The sequence below is a fragment of the Thamnophis sirtalis genome, unplaced genomic scaffold, assembly GCF_051295495.1.
Source record: "Thamnophis sirtalis isolate CommonGarterSnake01/CBP01778 unplaced genomic scaffold, rThaSir2_p1.2 scaffold_5, whole genome shotgun sequence".
Taxonomy (NCBI): Eukaryota; Metazoa; Chordata; class Lepidosauria; order Squamata; family Natricidae; genus Thamnophis; species Thamnophis sirtalis.
The window spans coordinates 127,757,687-127,773,050 of record NW_028261385.1 but is presented as its reverse complement, the minus strand read 5'-3'; the positions used below and the strand labels follow the sequence as shown (position 1 = coordinate 127,773,050).

The 15,364-nt window shown below is 38.8% G+C and overlaps 1 protein-coding gene across 1 annotated transcript in view; it reads left to right on the top strand.

The window, feature by feature from the left end:
• Positions 1-15,364, top strand: part of SLX4IP (SLX4 interacting protein) — an 82,467-nt gene that overhangs the window by 55,426 nt on the left and 11,677 nt on the right. The window contains exons 5-6 of the mRNA XM_087716855.1: positions 2,209-2,283; positions 6,564-6,652. Coding sequence (XP_087572981.1) covers positions 2,209-2,283; positions 6,564-6,652 — 164 coding nt within the window. The remainder of the gene's footprint in view (positions 1-2,208; positions 2,284-6,563; positions 6,653-15,364) is intronic.

Sequence of the window (15,364 nt, the reverse complement as noted above, 5' to 3'; positions counted from 1 at the left end):
CTGTGGGTATTTTTAACTATTCTAAAATGACAATGGAAACATCAGGTTTTCACATGATTTCAGTAAAAATGTTTTCAGTGACGGAAATATACATGATGCTCTGAGATGTGCCAATCACAAGATATGTAAAAATAATAGGGTTAGAGTCAGTGAAAATATATTTGTTTCTGATCCAAAGGTGTGAAATTATTACCATGCTTCTTTTAGGAACATAGTTGTGTACATCACAAACCACATTTTCACATTAATGGAGCCATTCCTTCCATAATAAGAATGACCAGGAACGCTTCAGTTCAAAGGTGCTTGGGGGAAAACCATTGCAATTATATTTCAAAATTTCTGAACCTACAAATATTTGCTTGTTCCTTCTTTCTGCAATTATAATATTGCTACTTTGGAATAAGTCTTACAAGTCTGTATACACCTTCTTTCACTTCAGTTAACAAATTAAACTGAAAAAGACCCAAATTGTCTTCCTCTCCATGTCTCCCCCCCCTCCTTGGCATTTAATCATACAATCTGATGAAGAACTACTGGAATTCAAAATTACCAGCTCTTTTTAAAATGTTCCCTTGGCCTCATGAAAATATTAACTTCATGAAGCTGGTTTGTAATTATGTGACCTTTATGATCTTGGTTTTATTCTGCCAATCTTGGTTGTTCAGTTGTGCTGTCCCATAATTCCATATATGGAGGAGTACAGCATAGCAGAGTTGTTAGTCAGGAAAACAATAGACATGAAATCAAAGGTTTTCTGGAGACAAAAGTGTTTGTTATGCAACTAACTTGTAAAGTAACGTACGGGCAATTATCTGAGTCAGAAAAGGAGAGAAATTACTGTTTGGTATTGACTTGTAAAGAAAGGAAATGCCATGAGAATTGGAAATCTGAGTTGGAGAGAAAGCTTATGAGGATACTCCTTTGATCCTTCATCTTTGTCCAAACCAAGGCATTGATGCAGTGATACTTAAGAGACATTTTTGTCTCCACTAAAACTTTGCCAGTTTTAGCCTACTGAGACTGGATTTTATAGAACCAAGCAAAGCTACAGTTCCAAATCAGGCTGTGTTTGATTACTATAGCAAGGCCATGGAATTAAGGTTTCATTTAAAATAAAGGATGCAGAAATTCCATAGGCCTCTATGGTCTACAAACATAATTTCGATCATTTCAGGATTCCATTATCAAATCTTAAAAGTGCATTTCATCCTAGCTTGATTCTTTCCAGTCTAACTGAACTTATCCAAAGAAAATGTAGCCTTTTTGTACCAAACTATGCAAAAGAGTGAAAAGGGAGTTTTTTTTTTCACAGTAAAACAACAGGATTAAATGCTAAAGAGCAGAGCATATCTTTAATTGAATTATTCAAGGCACTGATGTTTAGTAGATCTTAAGTTTCTTCTACGTAAAACACAGGAAGTCCAAAAAAAGTCAGTCATTGCATTTCTGTTGTTCCAGTGTAATGTAGAATAAAGTGCAAAGTCACCTTTCAATAGTGTAATATGATCAAGCGTTTTAAAAATTCAGTGACTATTTTTTTGAGAGAGAGAGAGATGGCTCGAGTGCTTTGCCATGGGCTTATAAAAAGAAGGAAATCAATAACTGTATAAAAATATTCTACAATATTTTTTTTGCAAAACTCTACCAATCTGAACCAAATTCTCAACATGGCTTTTTTTTTTTTAAATGACAACAATGAGTGTGTTTGGAAATATTTTAACACAACTTTATGATACTTTATTTTTGTGGAAATGGCCTCCAACATTTTTATGATGTCCCCTTTTTTTTCCTACAGAGTGTGTTAAGTCGATCTATTTTAAGTAAAACTAAAGGAGGATTCATATATAGAATGTATTATTATTATTATTACTTTTAAAAAAAGGTTTGCCACATTGCCCAAAGATATAATTATGCCAAGAATTGTGAAATGTGAGAAAGTGGCATTTGGCAGGACTGGAGGTGAGTGATATAAGGAATGGATAAAAGGTTGTAGCTTATAACCGGTTCTCAAGCCTGCGCTGAAACATTTGAACATGCAATTTTGGATTTCGTGGCTAGAGTTGAGGTAACGATGCACATAGCTAGCATATGTTTAAAAATATACTTAGTGAATCTTAATTGTGTTTTTGTATATGAATTTTAATCCAAACACACACTTGATAAACCTGTGTTGCCTGTAGAAAACCTGCCTTGCTTTTTATGTTGCAGCGGACGAGTTTCACATTTCAGCTTACTTTGTCAAAAGATGGGCTAATCTGCGATGTATTGGACAACAGCATGGTGGTAAGCTTCCTATGTCTCCCTTTGGAGTACTTTGGAAAAACAAGGTGAAAAAGTGACGCTTGGACTAATGGTATTCTTCAACAAACTAGGTGTGGTGCAGAAAGATTTGAGGGGTCCTTGGCACGGTTCACCGACAAAACCGCGAAGCCCTTATCCGCGCTGACATAAGCGCGGAGGGCAAATCCGCGCCGTCCGAAGCACTAAGGAAAAAGGCGATCCTACCGCGATGACATAACCGCGGAGGGCAAATCCGTGCCTTCCGAAGCACTCAGCACCCTAACCCTAAACGTAACCCTAAACGTAAACGTAAACCTAACCCTAAACCAAACACCTAAACCTAATCCTAATCCTTACCTTAATTTAAATTGGCTTTCTGCCGCCGCGCTGTTTTAAAGCGCCCTTCTGTCGTCGCGGTGATGACGTCGCGGCTTTAGCGACGCGGTTTTGTCACCACTATTTTGACGAGCGCGCTTTTGTCGGGCCACGCCTTGGCACTGTTTGAACTTGCTTGTTTTCTTACAGATGTTTCATTACCCAAACTAGGTAACATCATCAGTTCCTAGGACCCCTCATTTCAATCCTGAGCTGCAAGTATTCTCCTTTATTGACAGAAAGATTTCTGTTCTTCTCTTTCTATAGCTTGACCATAACTTGCTAATGGCTTCTTAGATGGAAACTGCTATGTAAGAGTACTTACTTGTTCTGTTCTCTCACAAATAAATTAAAAGGCGCGTAATGCAACAGAATTGAAAGGAAGCTTCCTCTAGTTTTTATTACCAGTTTTTTTGACTTAGGGCCACTAGGAAGGTACATCCTCTACCGATGATAAGTGGGGAGAGCATCCTGACCTATTCATAGCTCAGGAACAGAATTATGAAAGAGCGTTGTTTCTCATATATCAGAAAGAACAATGAGGTTCAGCTGCTAATTGGCCACGCCTTCCAGTTGAAACACTTGATATCTCAAGCAGGCATTTTAGGTCATATCAACTGACTTGACATTCATTCTAATCACAGGTATAATATTCTGAATAAATCAAATATTTCATGTTCTCTCCCCCCCCCTTCCTCTCCCTCTCCCTCATTATACTTTTATGCTCCATATCACAAGTGACAGGTTCTGTTTTCTAGAAAGGAGTCTTTGTAACTCTGATGTGTGCCCAAAACTTCATCTCAAGAGATGGTCTACACATATCTGCTTTCCTTTTATGAAGAAGCTTACTTCTTTGACTGGGGCAAATGCTTGTGTTATGAATTTCCTGCTGCTATTTTATTCCATGCTATTTACTAACTGATTAGTTCTTAATTAGCCCAGGCTCCCTGCAACAATAGCCCGACTCAGCTTTTTACTGAGTGTTTGAATTCTTTTTTTTTCATAAAGTTTTTTATTTTTATTTTTCATAACATATAATCGTATGTATACTGTTACATAGCCAACATCGATTGTATTATTAAATGTTTATATCAATCTGTCTTACCATCAACTCCCCAAAAGAAAAAGAAAAAAACCCCAGTTATTGGTTCTTCTGTTCTCCATACAATATATACGTTCACTTATTTCTCCCTCTCTCATTCCCCTCCCTACCTCCTTCCCTTCTCTATTTCCTCTTCCTCTCTCCTACTCCTCTCTCCCCTTTCCACTCCTCATTTCTCTCCTCCTCTTCCCCCCTTCTACCCTCTCTCCTATATCTCTCTCCTTCCCTTACCTCTCTTCTTTTCTTCCCACTCTTCATCTCGTTTGCTTGGTGTATTTCAGCTTCTGAGCAAGCTCCATTTTATGTTGATGGTATTTATAGTTCCTTTTTCAATATAAATATTTAATTTTAAACATCTAAAGTAAAAATAGAACAAAGAAGTATACATATATAGTCATTGTACTTTTAACACCCCCCTCCCCAGCCTAATTTTAGTTGAGATATAGATCTGGTTACAGTTCCCAGCTATTCTCATCATTATCTTTATATAATTATACATCCTTACGCGCCCCCAGTTTGTGATTCTGCCTTTAAGTCTAAATAGTTTCCCATTATAGGTGTATTTCATGTTTCCTCTCCAATTTTTCCATGTCTTAGATTAGGTTACCTTTAGTTGTCTGTGCATGGTAAACCTCGCTGTTCAATATTCATTTCAACTCCCTTAATCTGTTGTATACTATAGCAAACGGTAAACATCTTGCTTTATTTCATCATCTTAAAAGTTCTATGTGTATCCATGTTTCATATATTTTAACCCATGCTCAGTTGCCCTTTTGTTATCGTTTCTGTGTTTGAATTCTGAATCAGTAGAGGTCGCCCTATGAGTCAGGCATATTGTCAGAGGGTAGTTCAAATATCTGCCAGAGACAGCTTTTATCTTTTTAAGTCATTGGATCTGATCACTTTTCATCTTTTTGCACCCAAAGAACTCTAGAAGGATATGACATCAAATTTTAGGCTGCCAAAAATAAAATGTTTGGAGCAATTAATTGTTTGGCTGAAAACTTGCTTGAATCCCACTAAATATGGTATTTACAGTATTGTGAACATTTGTTAAGTCTATTGGACATGTAATCTTTCCTTTGATAACACCATAAATCAAGCCCATTCTGCCCCATTGCTTTTAAGTTCAGTGCTTTGGGATGAGAATGTCTTGGGAATCATATACCCCATATATATTTCATTTGACATTCTTTGTATATTGCCATCATCTGTCTTAACTGGTCCCTTTAGGACAGTGGTTCTCAACCTGTGGGTCGGGACCCCTTTGGGGGTCGAATGACCCTTTCACAGGGGTCTCCACGACCATCGGAAAACACATATTTTCAAAAAAATATGGAAAACGTAAAATAATTTTATGGTTGGGGGTCACCACAATATGAGGAACTGTATTAAAGGGTCGCGGCATTAGGAAGGTTGAGACCCACTGCTTTAGGACCTATCCTTAAAAAAGTAGCAAAGACCATATTTACTTATATGGCTTTTCCTTAAAGTGGATTTAAATTCTGGTGCTTTTTAAAATCTTACTATAATCTGCGATGGTTTTCCAACATTTTTATCATGCTTTGAATTATAGCAACATAAGAAACTACTTTTCTGAAAATCCAGAGTAAGACTAAAATGATTTCATGAGTTGCCCTACTACCATTCTGTTTGAGACATAATGAAACCTGTACAGGATTCAGCATAGGATTTCTCACGAATATATCTTTTTTTGGGGGGGGTTCTTTTTGTTTTCATCATGATTGTGGCACAGCAGCGCAATGTCTCAGTGGTTAAGGTGTTGGCCTTGTTGGCTAGAAAGCCAACAACCCAAGTTTGAGACCCGAGTCCCGTGCAATGGGGTCAGTGGCCATCTTCACTTAGCTCCTGCCCATCTAGCAGTTCGAAAGCCTGCAAGTGCAAGTAGATAAATAGGTACCACTTTGGTGGGGAGGAAATAATGCTCTACGATGTCTTGCTGGCCACATGACCATGGAGATGTTTTCAGAGAACGATGGCACATAGCCTTGAAACAGAAATGAGTGCCACCCCCTACTCTGCTTGTCGGCAATGACTATCAGAGTAAAATCCTCTCTTCCTTTCCATGATTCTGGCAGGGGAAGCCTTGGAGCTATATTAAGAGTGGGCATTTATTACAATGTCACCTTTCATTCCGTTAGCTTGTTAGAGTTTTGTTCTAATACTGTACCATATTAATGTTGAGTTTACAATTCCCACCTGCCCCAATCTTTGCTCATTGAAAGACTGTGCAGTATTGTTGGTGTATCACTAGGGCTGCTAACAGTGAAAATCAATAAATACCACAAAGAAATAAAAATAAATACAATTAAAACTAGGCAAATAACTTTATATTATAAAACAAATGGTTATAGGAATTCACGAGAATGTGACATCAATTATTTGATTTCTTGTTTTGTGTCTCTGATTGTCATCGTAGGTGAGATGATATTATCTGCCATCAAACTTGGAGAAAAATTGACATAAAAGGGTGTTTTTAAAATATTTGGGGAAAAAATCTTGTAAGATAGAATTGGAATAGGAGGAAAAACCAGCCAAGTATTTTTGCATATTCCAATGGAAAAATCTTGACATTTTATTTTTCAAATTTAGTTCTTAACTTTAATAATTTTTGCCTGTCAACCAAAAACAAAACAAAACAAAAAAAGGATTATGGAACTCAATTGATCAAAAAAAGATGTTACAGGGTTTAAAAACCTAAAGGATTAGATAATATAGAAAGTGCTTCTGAAGTTTCATTATGTTAAAAAGCTTCCAAAATGTATTTGTTCTTATACTTATACAGAATTGCGTGTATTTCCGGATCGTTTTGTGATTTATGTCTCAAGATTTGAACCCAATCCATCTTCCTGGGTCAAAGAAAGTGTGGCATTGGTATGTATGAAAAATATTAACAAATAGCATATTTTACAGCATTCTGGTTAGAAACGTGGGTGGCTTCATGTTAGCCTTTGCCATTCATGGATTCTTGGCATGTGGTTGGGATGGAAAATTTTACATAAGTTCTTGGGCCAAATGATTTAAAAGTTGGATACAAAAATTGTTCTCTGAATTCACAAGCTTCGCACCCAGAAAAGAAAGATAGTGAGTTTCTGGTAAGCATTGTTAATGAATTCAAATTATCCTTTAAAGGTGCAGAATAAAAAACACCATAAAGGCATATTTCAAATATGAATGATATAAATTAATATATTGTTGCCATCCTTACAAAATTAAGTACTTTTCATCTTTTTTTTAACACGGGGGAAATTAAAGATATTTCAAATCTAATTTTATTTAATCTGCTAAATATGCTAAAATATATGAAGAACTGTTGCAGGAACTGGGTATGCCTAGTTTACTGAAAAGAAGGACTCGGGGAGACATGATAGTAGTGTTCCAATATTTCAGGGGTTGCCACAAAGAAGAGGGAGCGAAGCTACTCTCCAAAGCACCTGAGGGTAGGACAAGAAGCGGTGGGTGGAAACTAATCAAGGAAAGAAGCAACTTAGTACTAAGGAGACATTTCCTGACAGTTAGAACAATTAATCAGTGGAACAACTTGCCTCCACAAGTTGTGAATGCCCCAATACTGGAAGTTTTAAAGAAGAGCTTAGATAACCATTTGTCTGAAGTGGTGTAGGGTTTCCTGCCTAAGCAGGGGGTTGGACTAGAAGACCTCCAAGGTCCCTTCCAACTCTGTTATTATATTATATATTATATTAATCAGGTTACAAAAACTCAAGTTACCACCCATTCTACAGCCCTTAGGAAGAAAAACGACTCTTTTTTTATTTTCTTGGCAACAATGCAGTCCTGATTTGCCATTGTCTTCTACCAAGGCGTGGTTTCAAGCTTTTCAATCAAATTTGTACTCCTGGAATTTCCAGGTTATCTCTCCTCCAAACAGTAGCTAAGCCAATTTCATTTTCTTTTTAAAGTTCATCTAAGGCCATTTAAAATTGCCATCATAGGAATAATTAACTTCAGGAAACAGCTTTGCATTGATGCTTTCCCCCATGAAGACTGGACTATGTTGCCATATCCATGTGGATTAATAGAGGAACTCATGACATTAGAACACAACGGACTGTCAGATTTTTAAAGCTAGATAGTTCTCAGCTTACCACCAGAACTGAGCCCAGAATTTATCTTGTTAAGCAAGGCGGCTGTGCTTCATTTTACAACTGAATTTGAATTTGAATTTGAATTTGTTTATTTATAGGCCGCCCTTTTCCCTGAGGGGACTCAGGGCGGCTTACAATCACAAAGGGAAAGGAAGTGTGGGACAATAACAAAAAAGAAATGTGCACAAAGTAAAAATTAGATAATAAAACTCAACATTCACTCAGCATTCGGGGGGGGCAAAATCAGATTATCCCCAGGCCTGACGGGCTAGCCAGTTCTTGAGGGCTTTGCGGAAGGCCTGGACGGTGGTGAGGGTACGAATCTCCACGGGGAGATTGTTCCATAGTGTCGGAGCCGCAACAGAGAAGGCTCTCCTCCGAGTAGTCGCCAGTCGGCACTGACTGGCGGATGGGATACGGAGGAGGCCAACTCTATGCGATCTGATGGGACGCAGGGAGGTAATCGGCAGAAGGCGGTCTCTCAAATAGCCAGATCCACTACCATGGAGCGCTTTATAGGTGGTGAGTAAGACCTTGAAGTGCACCCGGAGACCAACAGGTAGCCAGTGCAGCTCACGGAGGATCGGTGTTATATGGGCGAACCGTGGTGCGCCCACGATCACTCGCGCGGCCGCGTTCTGGACTAGCTGTAGTCTTCGGATGCTCTTCAAGGGCAGCCCCATGTAGAGCACATTACAGTATTCCAGCCTAGAGATCACAAGGGCTCGAGTGACTGTTGTGAGGGCCTCCCGATTCAGGTAGGGCCGCAACTGGTGCACCAGGCGAACCTGGGCAAATGCCCCCCTGGTCACAGCTGAAAGATGGTGGTCAAAAGTTAGCTGTGAATCCAGGAGGACTCCCAAGTTGCGGGCCCTTTCTGAGGGGTTTAAATTTTGTCCCCCCAGCCTGAGTGATGGTATGGTGGTCAAATTTTTGGGAGGGAAACACAACAGCCACTCGGTCTTGTCTGGGTTGAGTATCAGCTTGTTTGCTCTCATCCAGTCTTTAACGGCATCCAGTCCCCGGCTCATCACGTCCACCGCTTCATTGAGTTGGCACGGGGCGGACAGATACAACTGAGTATCGTCCGCATATTGATGATATTTTATCCCGTGCCTTCGGATGATCTCGCCCAGCGGTTTCATGTAAATGTTAAATAGTAGGGGGGATAGGACCGACCCCTGCGGCACCCCATAAGTTAGGGGCCTCAGGGACGATCTCTGCCCCCCCACTAACACCGACTGCGACCTGTCCGAGAGATAGGAGGAGAACCACTGCAAAACAGTGCCGCCCACCCCTATCTCCCGCAGTCGTCGCAGAAGGATACCATGGTCGATGGTATCGAAAGCCGCTGAGAGGTCCAGGAGAACCAGGATGGAAGCATGGCCTCCATCCCTAGCTCTCCAGAGATCATCAGTCAATGCGACAACCTTTTTTCATCAAAGTTGTTAAGCAAATCACGGCAATGGTTAAGTGAATCATGTCATTAAGCAAATCTGGCTTCCCTCCTTGACTTTGCTTGCTGGAAGCCGCCTGGGAAGGACACAAATGGTATCACATGACTGTGGGACACTAACTATTGTAAATACATGCCAGTTGCCAAGCACCCAAATTTGCAATTATTGTAAGTGTAAAAAACAATCAAGTCATTTTTTTCAATGGTTTAACTCTCAATAGTCAGCAAGCAAATGGCTGTAATTCGAGGACTACTTGTGTTGAAAGGGCATTTGGGTACCTCTAGATTCCCTGTTCATTTTCAGATAATTCATTTCAGAGTGCTCAGCAGGGGTGAAATCAACTTACCTTCTTTACCGGTTTGCAAATGTGAGCGCACACACTTTCTTGGCTCGCACACGCCACCTCCCCGCATGCGGAAGACCTTCCGCGCATGTGCAGAGCGTCAAAATGGGACATGATGACGTCCAGATGGGTAGGTGGAGCCTCCCTCCACCACAGTTACCGGTTCACCCGGATAGAACCAGCCGAATTGCACCACTGGTGCACAGGACTATATTGCCAAATGAGATTCTCAGCCATCCAGGTCATGGTTGTCTCAAAGGTGGTTTTTCAAGAGGCAACTGGACTTGCTTGGTTTTTTTTAAGACATTTCACTTCTCATCCAAGAAGCTTCCTTAGCTCTGACTGGATGGTTGCAAATGGAAGGCTCCATTCCAATCTGTACTGCTCAGGTGACCCTGAGGATAATAGATAAACCTTCAAGTTGCCTCAACGACTCTCTGAAAGAATGCAAGTGATCAGCTGTCTGCAAGGAATATACATCCTTCTGTTCTCCACCATCCATTCAGTGCTAAAGACGCTTCTTAGAGGAGAAACAAAATGTCTTCAAAGAAAAACAAGAAAGTCCAGTTGCCTCTTGAAAAAGCACCTTTGGGGTCAGGACTATGTTCATATGTCTTCTCAGTCTGTGTGAGCCTTATGCTGATCAAGGAAACAAAAGCTTAGGTTTGTCGGAGAGGATGCAGAAGTTCTTCTGTTTACCCCTTGAAGGCCCTGACTGAAGAAAGCACACACCTTATTCCTTTCCCTCCGCATCGTTGTGCCTGATTTTCTGCCCATGATGACCACTGTTTGACTCAAACTTTTGACTTTTTCTGATGATGCAAAGGGCTTAATATTCATAGGGATAATGACCTTGGATATGAAATACACGTCTGTTGCTTGGGAGAAAAATATGACAAATTGATCAAAAGACTGAATGCAGAAATGTCACAGTGACACCAAAGGTGTTGTCAGGGTTGTGGTTTTTCTCATTTATGGCTGTGAGAGCTGAGTCATCAGGAAGGCTGAACAAAGAAAAATGGTTGTCTTTGAATTGTGGTGCTGAAGAAAATAGTTGAGAAAATCATGGAGGACAACAAATAATTAAATACTAGATGAAAGTAAACCAGATTTTTCACCGGAAGCATTAAAATGCAGCTAAAGCTTATGTATGTTGGATATATAATTTGAAAGAAACAGCCACTGGAGGAGACCATGATGCTGGGAAAAATGAAAGTATAAAGAAAAGCCCAGTTGTAGACAAGATGGTTAGATAAGATCACTGAAGATACAAGATATAAGAAGCTAACAAAGAATTAGTTACTGGCAGAAATCCTTGACAAAACATTGGTTGCCAAAGAGTTGAAGCAATTAAAAGACTGAACAACATACAACCCCATATGTATGCTTAGAAGTTTGAAATTGTAAAACAAAAAATGTTTCTTTGTCTGTTTCTTTGGTGCTTCTACTATTCATGACATCCTTTTTTGCAATTTATGGTTAGCAACCACTGAGCATAGGATAGGACCGCTGAGCATAGGATGTTCTAGAACAAGGCTGTAAAACTCACGGCCTGGATGCACCACGCTCTGGCCATGGCCACGCTCAGTTTAGCAAAGGGGGAAAAGTCGTAATACGTCACGTGATGCCACTGTGACAACGCGAGTTTGACACCCCTGTTCTACAAGAATCTGAAAACATTACATTTCTTTTGAATGACTATGTTAAGTAAAAAAAGGACAGCATCCAGAAAGTCTTGAAGGGGTCAGAAGATCTCCTGAATTAAAAGAAGAGTTGATGGAATCTTTCAGCCAACAAAATTTTTGGCTATCAGCTACTTCTGTTCCCAGTTACTTATCAACTAGTAATTGTGTTCTACTGTGTTCTAAGTTTTTTTTAAAATAACATATAGAAGTATATAAGTGTTTTGAGTTCTCCAAAAGAGGTAGTGGAACGTATCATTGAGCAAGTGAACATGGAGTGCTAACTGGAGTTATGTAAGGATGTTTAAAGGAAATTTCCTATCAAATTTTCAAATCAATTGTTTGTACTTGACTAACCTCAAAATTAAGACAGAAACAAAAGAGTTTCTACTGGTGTTAAGAAACAAGAGCAAACATGATTGGACAGGAAGTTTAGAACATAATATGCAGTGCTTGTGGCTTGTTGGTTGGAAAGGATCTTGAGCTGTATTTGTAGTTTATAGTATGAAAGCTTGAAAAAACAAAACAAAAGATAAAGCAATGAATGCCCATATATAAACTGATGGGAAAGAACAAGAATTTATCAGTTCAAAAAAAGGAAGTTTTTTTAAACCAGAAACTAGCCAAAGTAACTATAAAAAGACAATCAGACAGAATAAACAAGTAGATGAGAATAATAACTGAAACTTCTGGAATATTCTATACTACTGGAACTCAAAAATATTTGGGCTCTTACCATTGAAACAGAAAAAATAAAAGATATTGTAGATGTCAGCGATCCAAATATCATGCAGAATTAGATCAGAGTCCAAGGCAGAGCTATCCTTAAAGTTCCAATTTAATAAAACAGACATGTTGGCATCATACTATGGAATCCCAATTCTAAAACTTCCTGGGATTCCACCCAGTTAAAAGTTCATGATCTTATCCCCACACCCACAAATCCATCACATGGTCCAATCTTCTTCTTCCACGCTGGCATCTCCACCCAGCTGGTTCCGGTCAGGTGCAAAGGTGCAGAGACAAAGAATAACATTGAGCTTCTAGAAAGGAATTTTTTATTTTGAAAACAACACATTCTACCCATTGCTATTCCCCCCTTAATGAATACGCATACTAAAGATGAAGCTAGAAGAGAGAGTGTGGCAGGCCAAAGATTCTTAAACGAACCGCTGCAGGCCTGACAGTAGAGTAGAAGAGAAACTAGTGATCTAACAAGTAGATCAAGGATACGTGTCCTCTAAAAAGGTAGAGAGAAGAGTCAAAGATATAAAACAAATCTGTAGTAAATGTAAAATATTCAACTAATCCATTGAGAATTATGCTTTCCTTGTATATGTGGGGACAAATGATCCTTTAAGGAATAGCTACAACAATATCCCACATACTTTGGACACCTTAGAAGAAAGGTGAAGCTTTTTCAGCTTGTTCAGTATGAAAATAAGTTTTATTAATTAATTAACTAATTGGCATGCCAGGTGATTTGAGGATATCAATTCTCTTCCTGTTTTCCAGATAGGGAAAAATAGGACAATTCGGCAAGCTACAGAGTTAGTCTTAGAGAGATACAGTACCTGGAAAGATTTGAGAGCAGATGCTAAATAAATCAATTTGTAAGGACTTGGTTAATAATGTGTCTTGTTACCAGATGTTAGCTGAGATCTATCAAGAATGATTCTTGACAGGCTAACCTGATCTCATTTTTTTAAATTAGGCAACTTAATAGATTATGGAAATGCTATAGGAATAATGTCTTGATGTCAAGCAAATCTTTTCACAAAATATGCCATGATATGCTGATTAACAAGTTAATTGAGTATGGGCTTGATGGCATAAAGAAGCATGTGAATTGAATATGAATTATTCTCCATTGAATTAGAGAAAGGTGATGCAGGATTCTAGGTACTCTCCCCTTCAATATCTTATTAATAAGTTGGGGTAAAAGATGAAGAGAATATTGCATTTATCAAATTGATGGATAACACAAAATTAATGGGATCTCTAATACTCAAGAGAGAGAAATAACTCAAAACCCAATATATTTCAAACAGTAGTGATCCTCAAAAGTGCTGCAAACACAAAAAATAAAAAAAAAATTTGTACAAGGTATCATCAAAACTGGAAACATTCATATTTTTTTCATGTTCCAGTGTATTTAAATAATTGAACACTATGAAACACAATTAAGAAATAGGGAAACGACTTCTTATTACTTAACTAATAAAAATATCAACAAAACAAACTGTCAAACCATAAAGAAAGAACAATTCCACAAGGGTTCAATATCAATGCATAAATATATAACTGAGAAACAAAACACAGAGAAACAATTTTCAACTATATACGCATTATCCAATTTTAAAGTTCTACAGTAATTTATTGGAACTATACAGATGTCTTGTTAAAAATCGAATGTTAAAAGAGAATAAGTACTCTTGACCTTTGAAGTCACGACAGTTATTATTAATGTTACCATAATTAAATTAACAAACAGGCTGTTCTATTTTGAATTATAGTTTAAAAATAACAATGTTTATAACAAGTCCTTATAACAAAGGACTGTAGGACAGCATGTGGAACATTCTGATACCTCTTAAAACCATATTGCTCTAAGATCTAACTTAATTGCTACAGAATTAAGATTTAGATGGTTCTGAAACGAATGGTCCCAGTCTTGTTATAACATGAAACTATCTATGCCAAATAAGAAAGATCACAAGGATTGGGTGGCATATAGGCAAAGAGGCAGTGGGAGGGAGAACATAGTCTGGGAACCCAGCCAATATAACTTTTGTGACAAACCATTTTTAAAAACCGACTTCTTACATTTCAGTGTGTACATATTTGCTGGTTAAATTTCTAAACAAAATATTTGAGACGGAAAGCAGTAGGATGAATGTTTCATGATTCCTTTAGCATAGTGGTGTCAAACTCAAGGCCCACAGCAGGGAATGCAGGAGGTCATCGCGGCCGAAAATGGAGTCCGGATGGGCCTTGCACAGCCTCCTCGAGCTCCACTTTTGCTGGCAGAAGGCTGCAGGAGACCGGGCCATCGTGGTCGAAAATGGAGTCTCGATGCATAACATCAAGCTGCCCCTACCCCCCCTCCCAAGTTGAAACACAATCCTGGTGCGGGCCTCAATGAAATCGAGTTTGACACCCTGCTTTAACAGGGGCCTGCACCCCAATTTTATTGAATCAAATTGTGAAAAGCTCCAGAAGGATCTCTTTAAACTGGGTGAATGGTCAGCCAAAATGATGATGGCATATACATCATCCTAACAGCATAATCACTTTGTGTAAATCAGCATTTCTCAACCTTTCCAACTTGAAGATGTGTGGACCGCAACTCCCAGAATCCCTCAGCCAACATGTTGATGTAAATATTGTGACTATTGAAATTATATTCTGATATCTGATGCACTTATGGTTTAGGCCACCTTTGTAGGTTTCCAGATAAGCTTTTTCTTAGACTTACTCTTTCTTTACCAAGCTCCAGTTCTTTTTTTACCTTTTAACCTCTGTGGTAAATGTTCTGTATTTTTTAAGCTCTTTGTGTGTGCCTTGTTCCAGTGAAAGATTTTTACAGAATATGCAGAAAGAGCAATAAAGCTCCATCAACCATTATGAAAGCAGATGCATGCTTGTGCAACCCCCCCCCCCTTTTCTTTTGTTCTGCTCCCCAAAATGTTATGCTAACTTCAAACCCAGCATGTGTGTTGGGGACAAACACAGATATATGCAAATGGACACAAAAAGACAGAATCCATTGTCCACTTATTGAATTCTCATGATGCTCCTTGCTTAAGAAATGCAAGCCCAACCAGGGTAATTCTTCTTAGAATTTCAAACTATTTCAAAATAAGCATTCACCAACACACAGTTCTCTTTCTGCCTGCCAATGAATCTATTCCAGGGAAGGGAAAATAAAGTTCAGTCTGATGGAAAAGGAGTGGCGTGAGTTTGCTAGTGTTGTGGCCTGCCAGTGACCAGCAGAG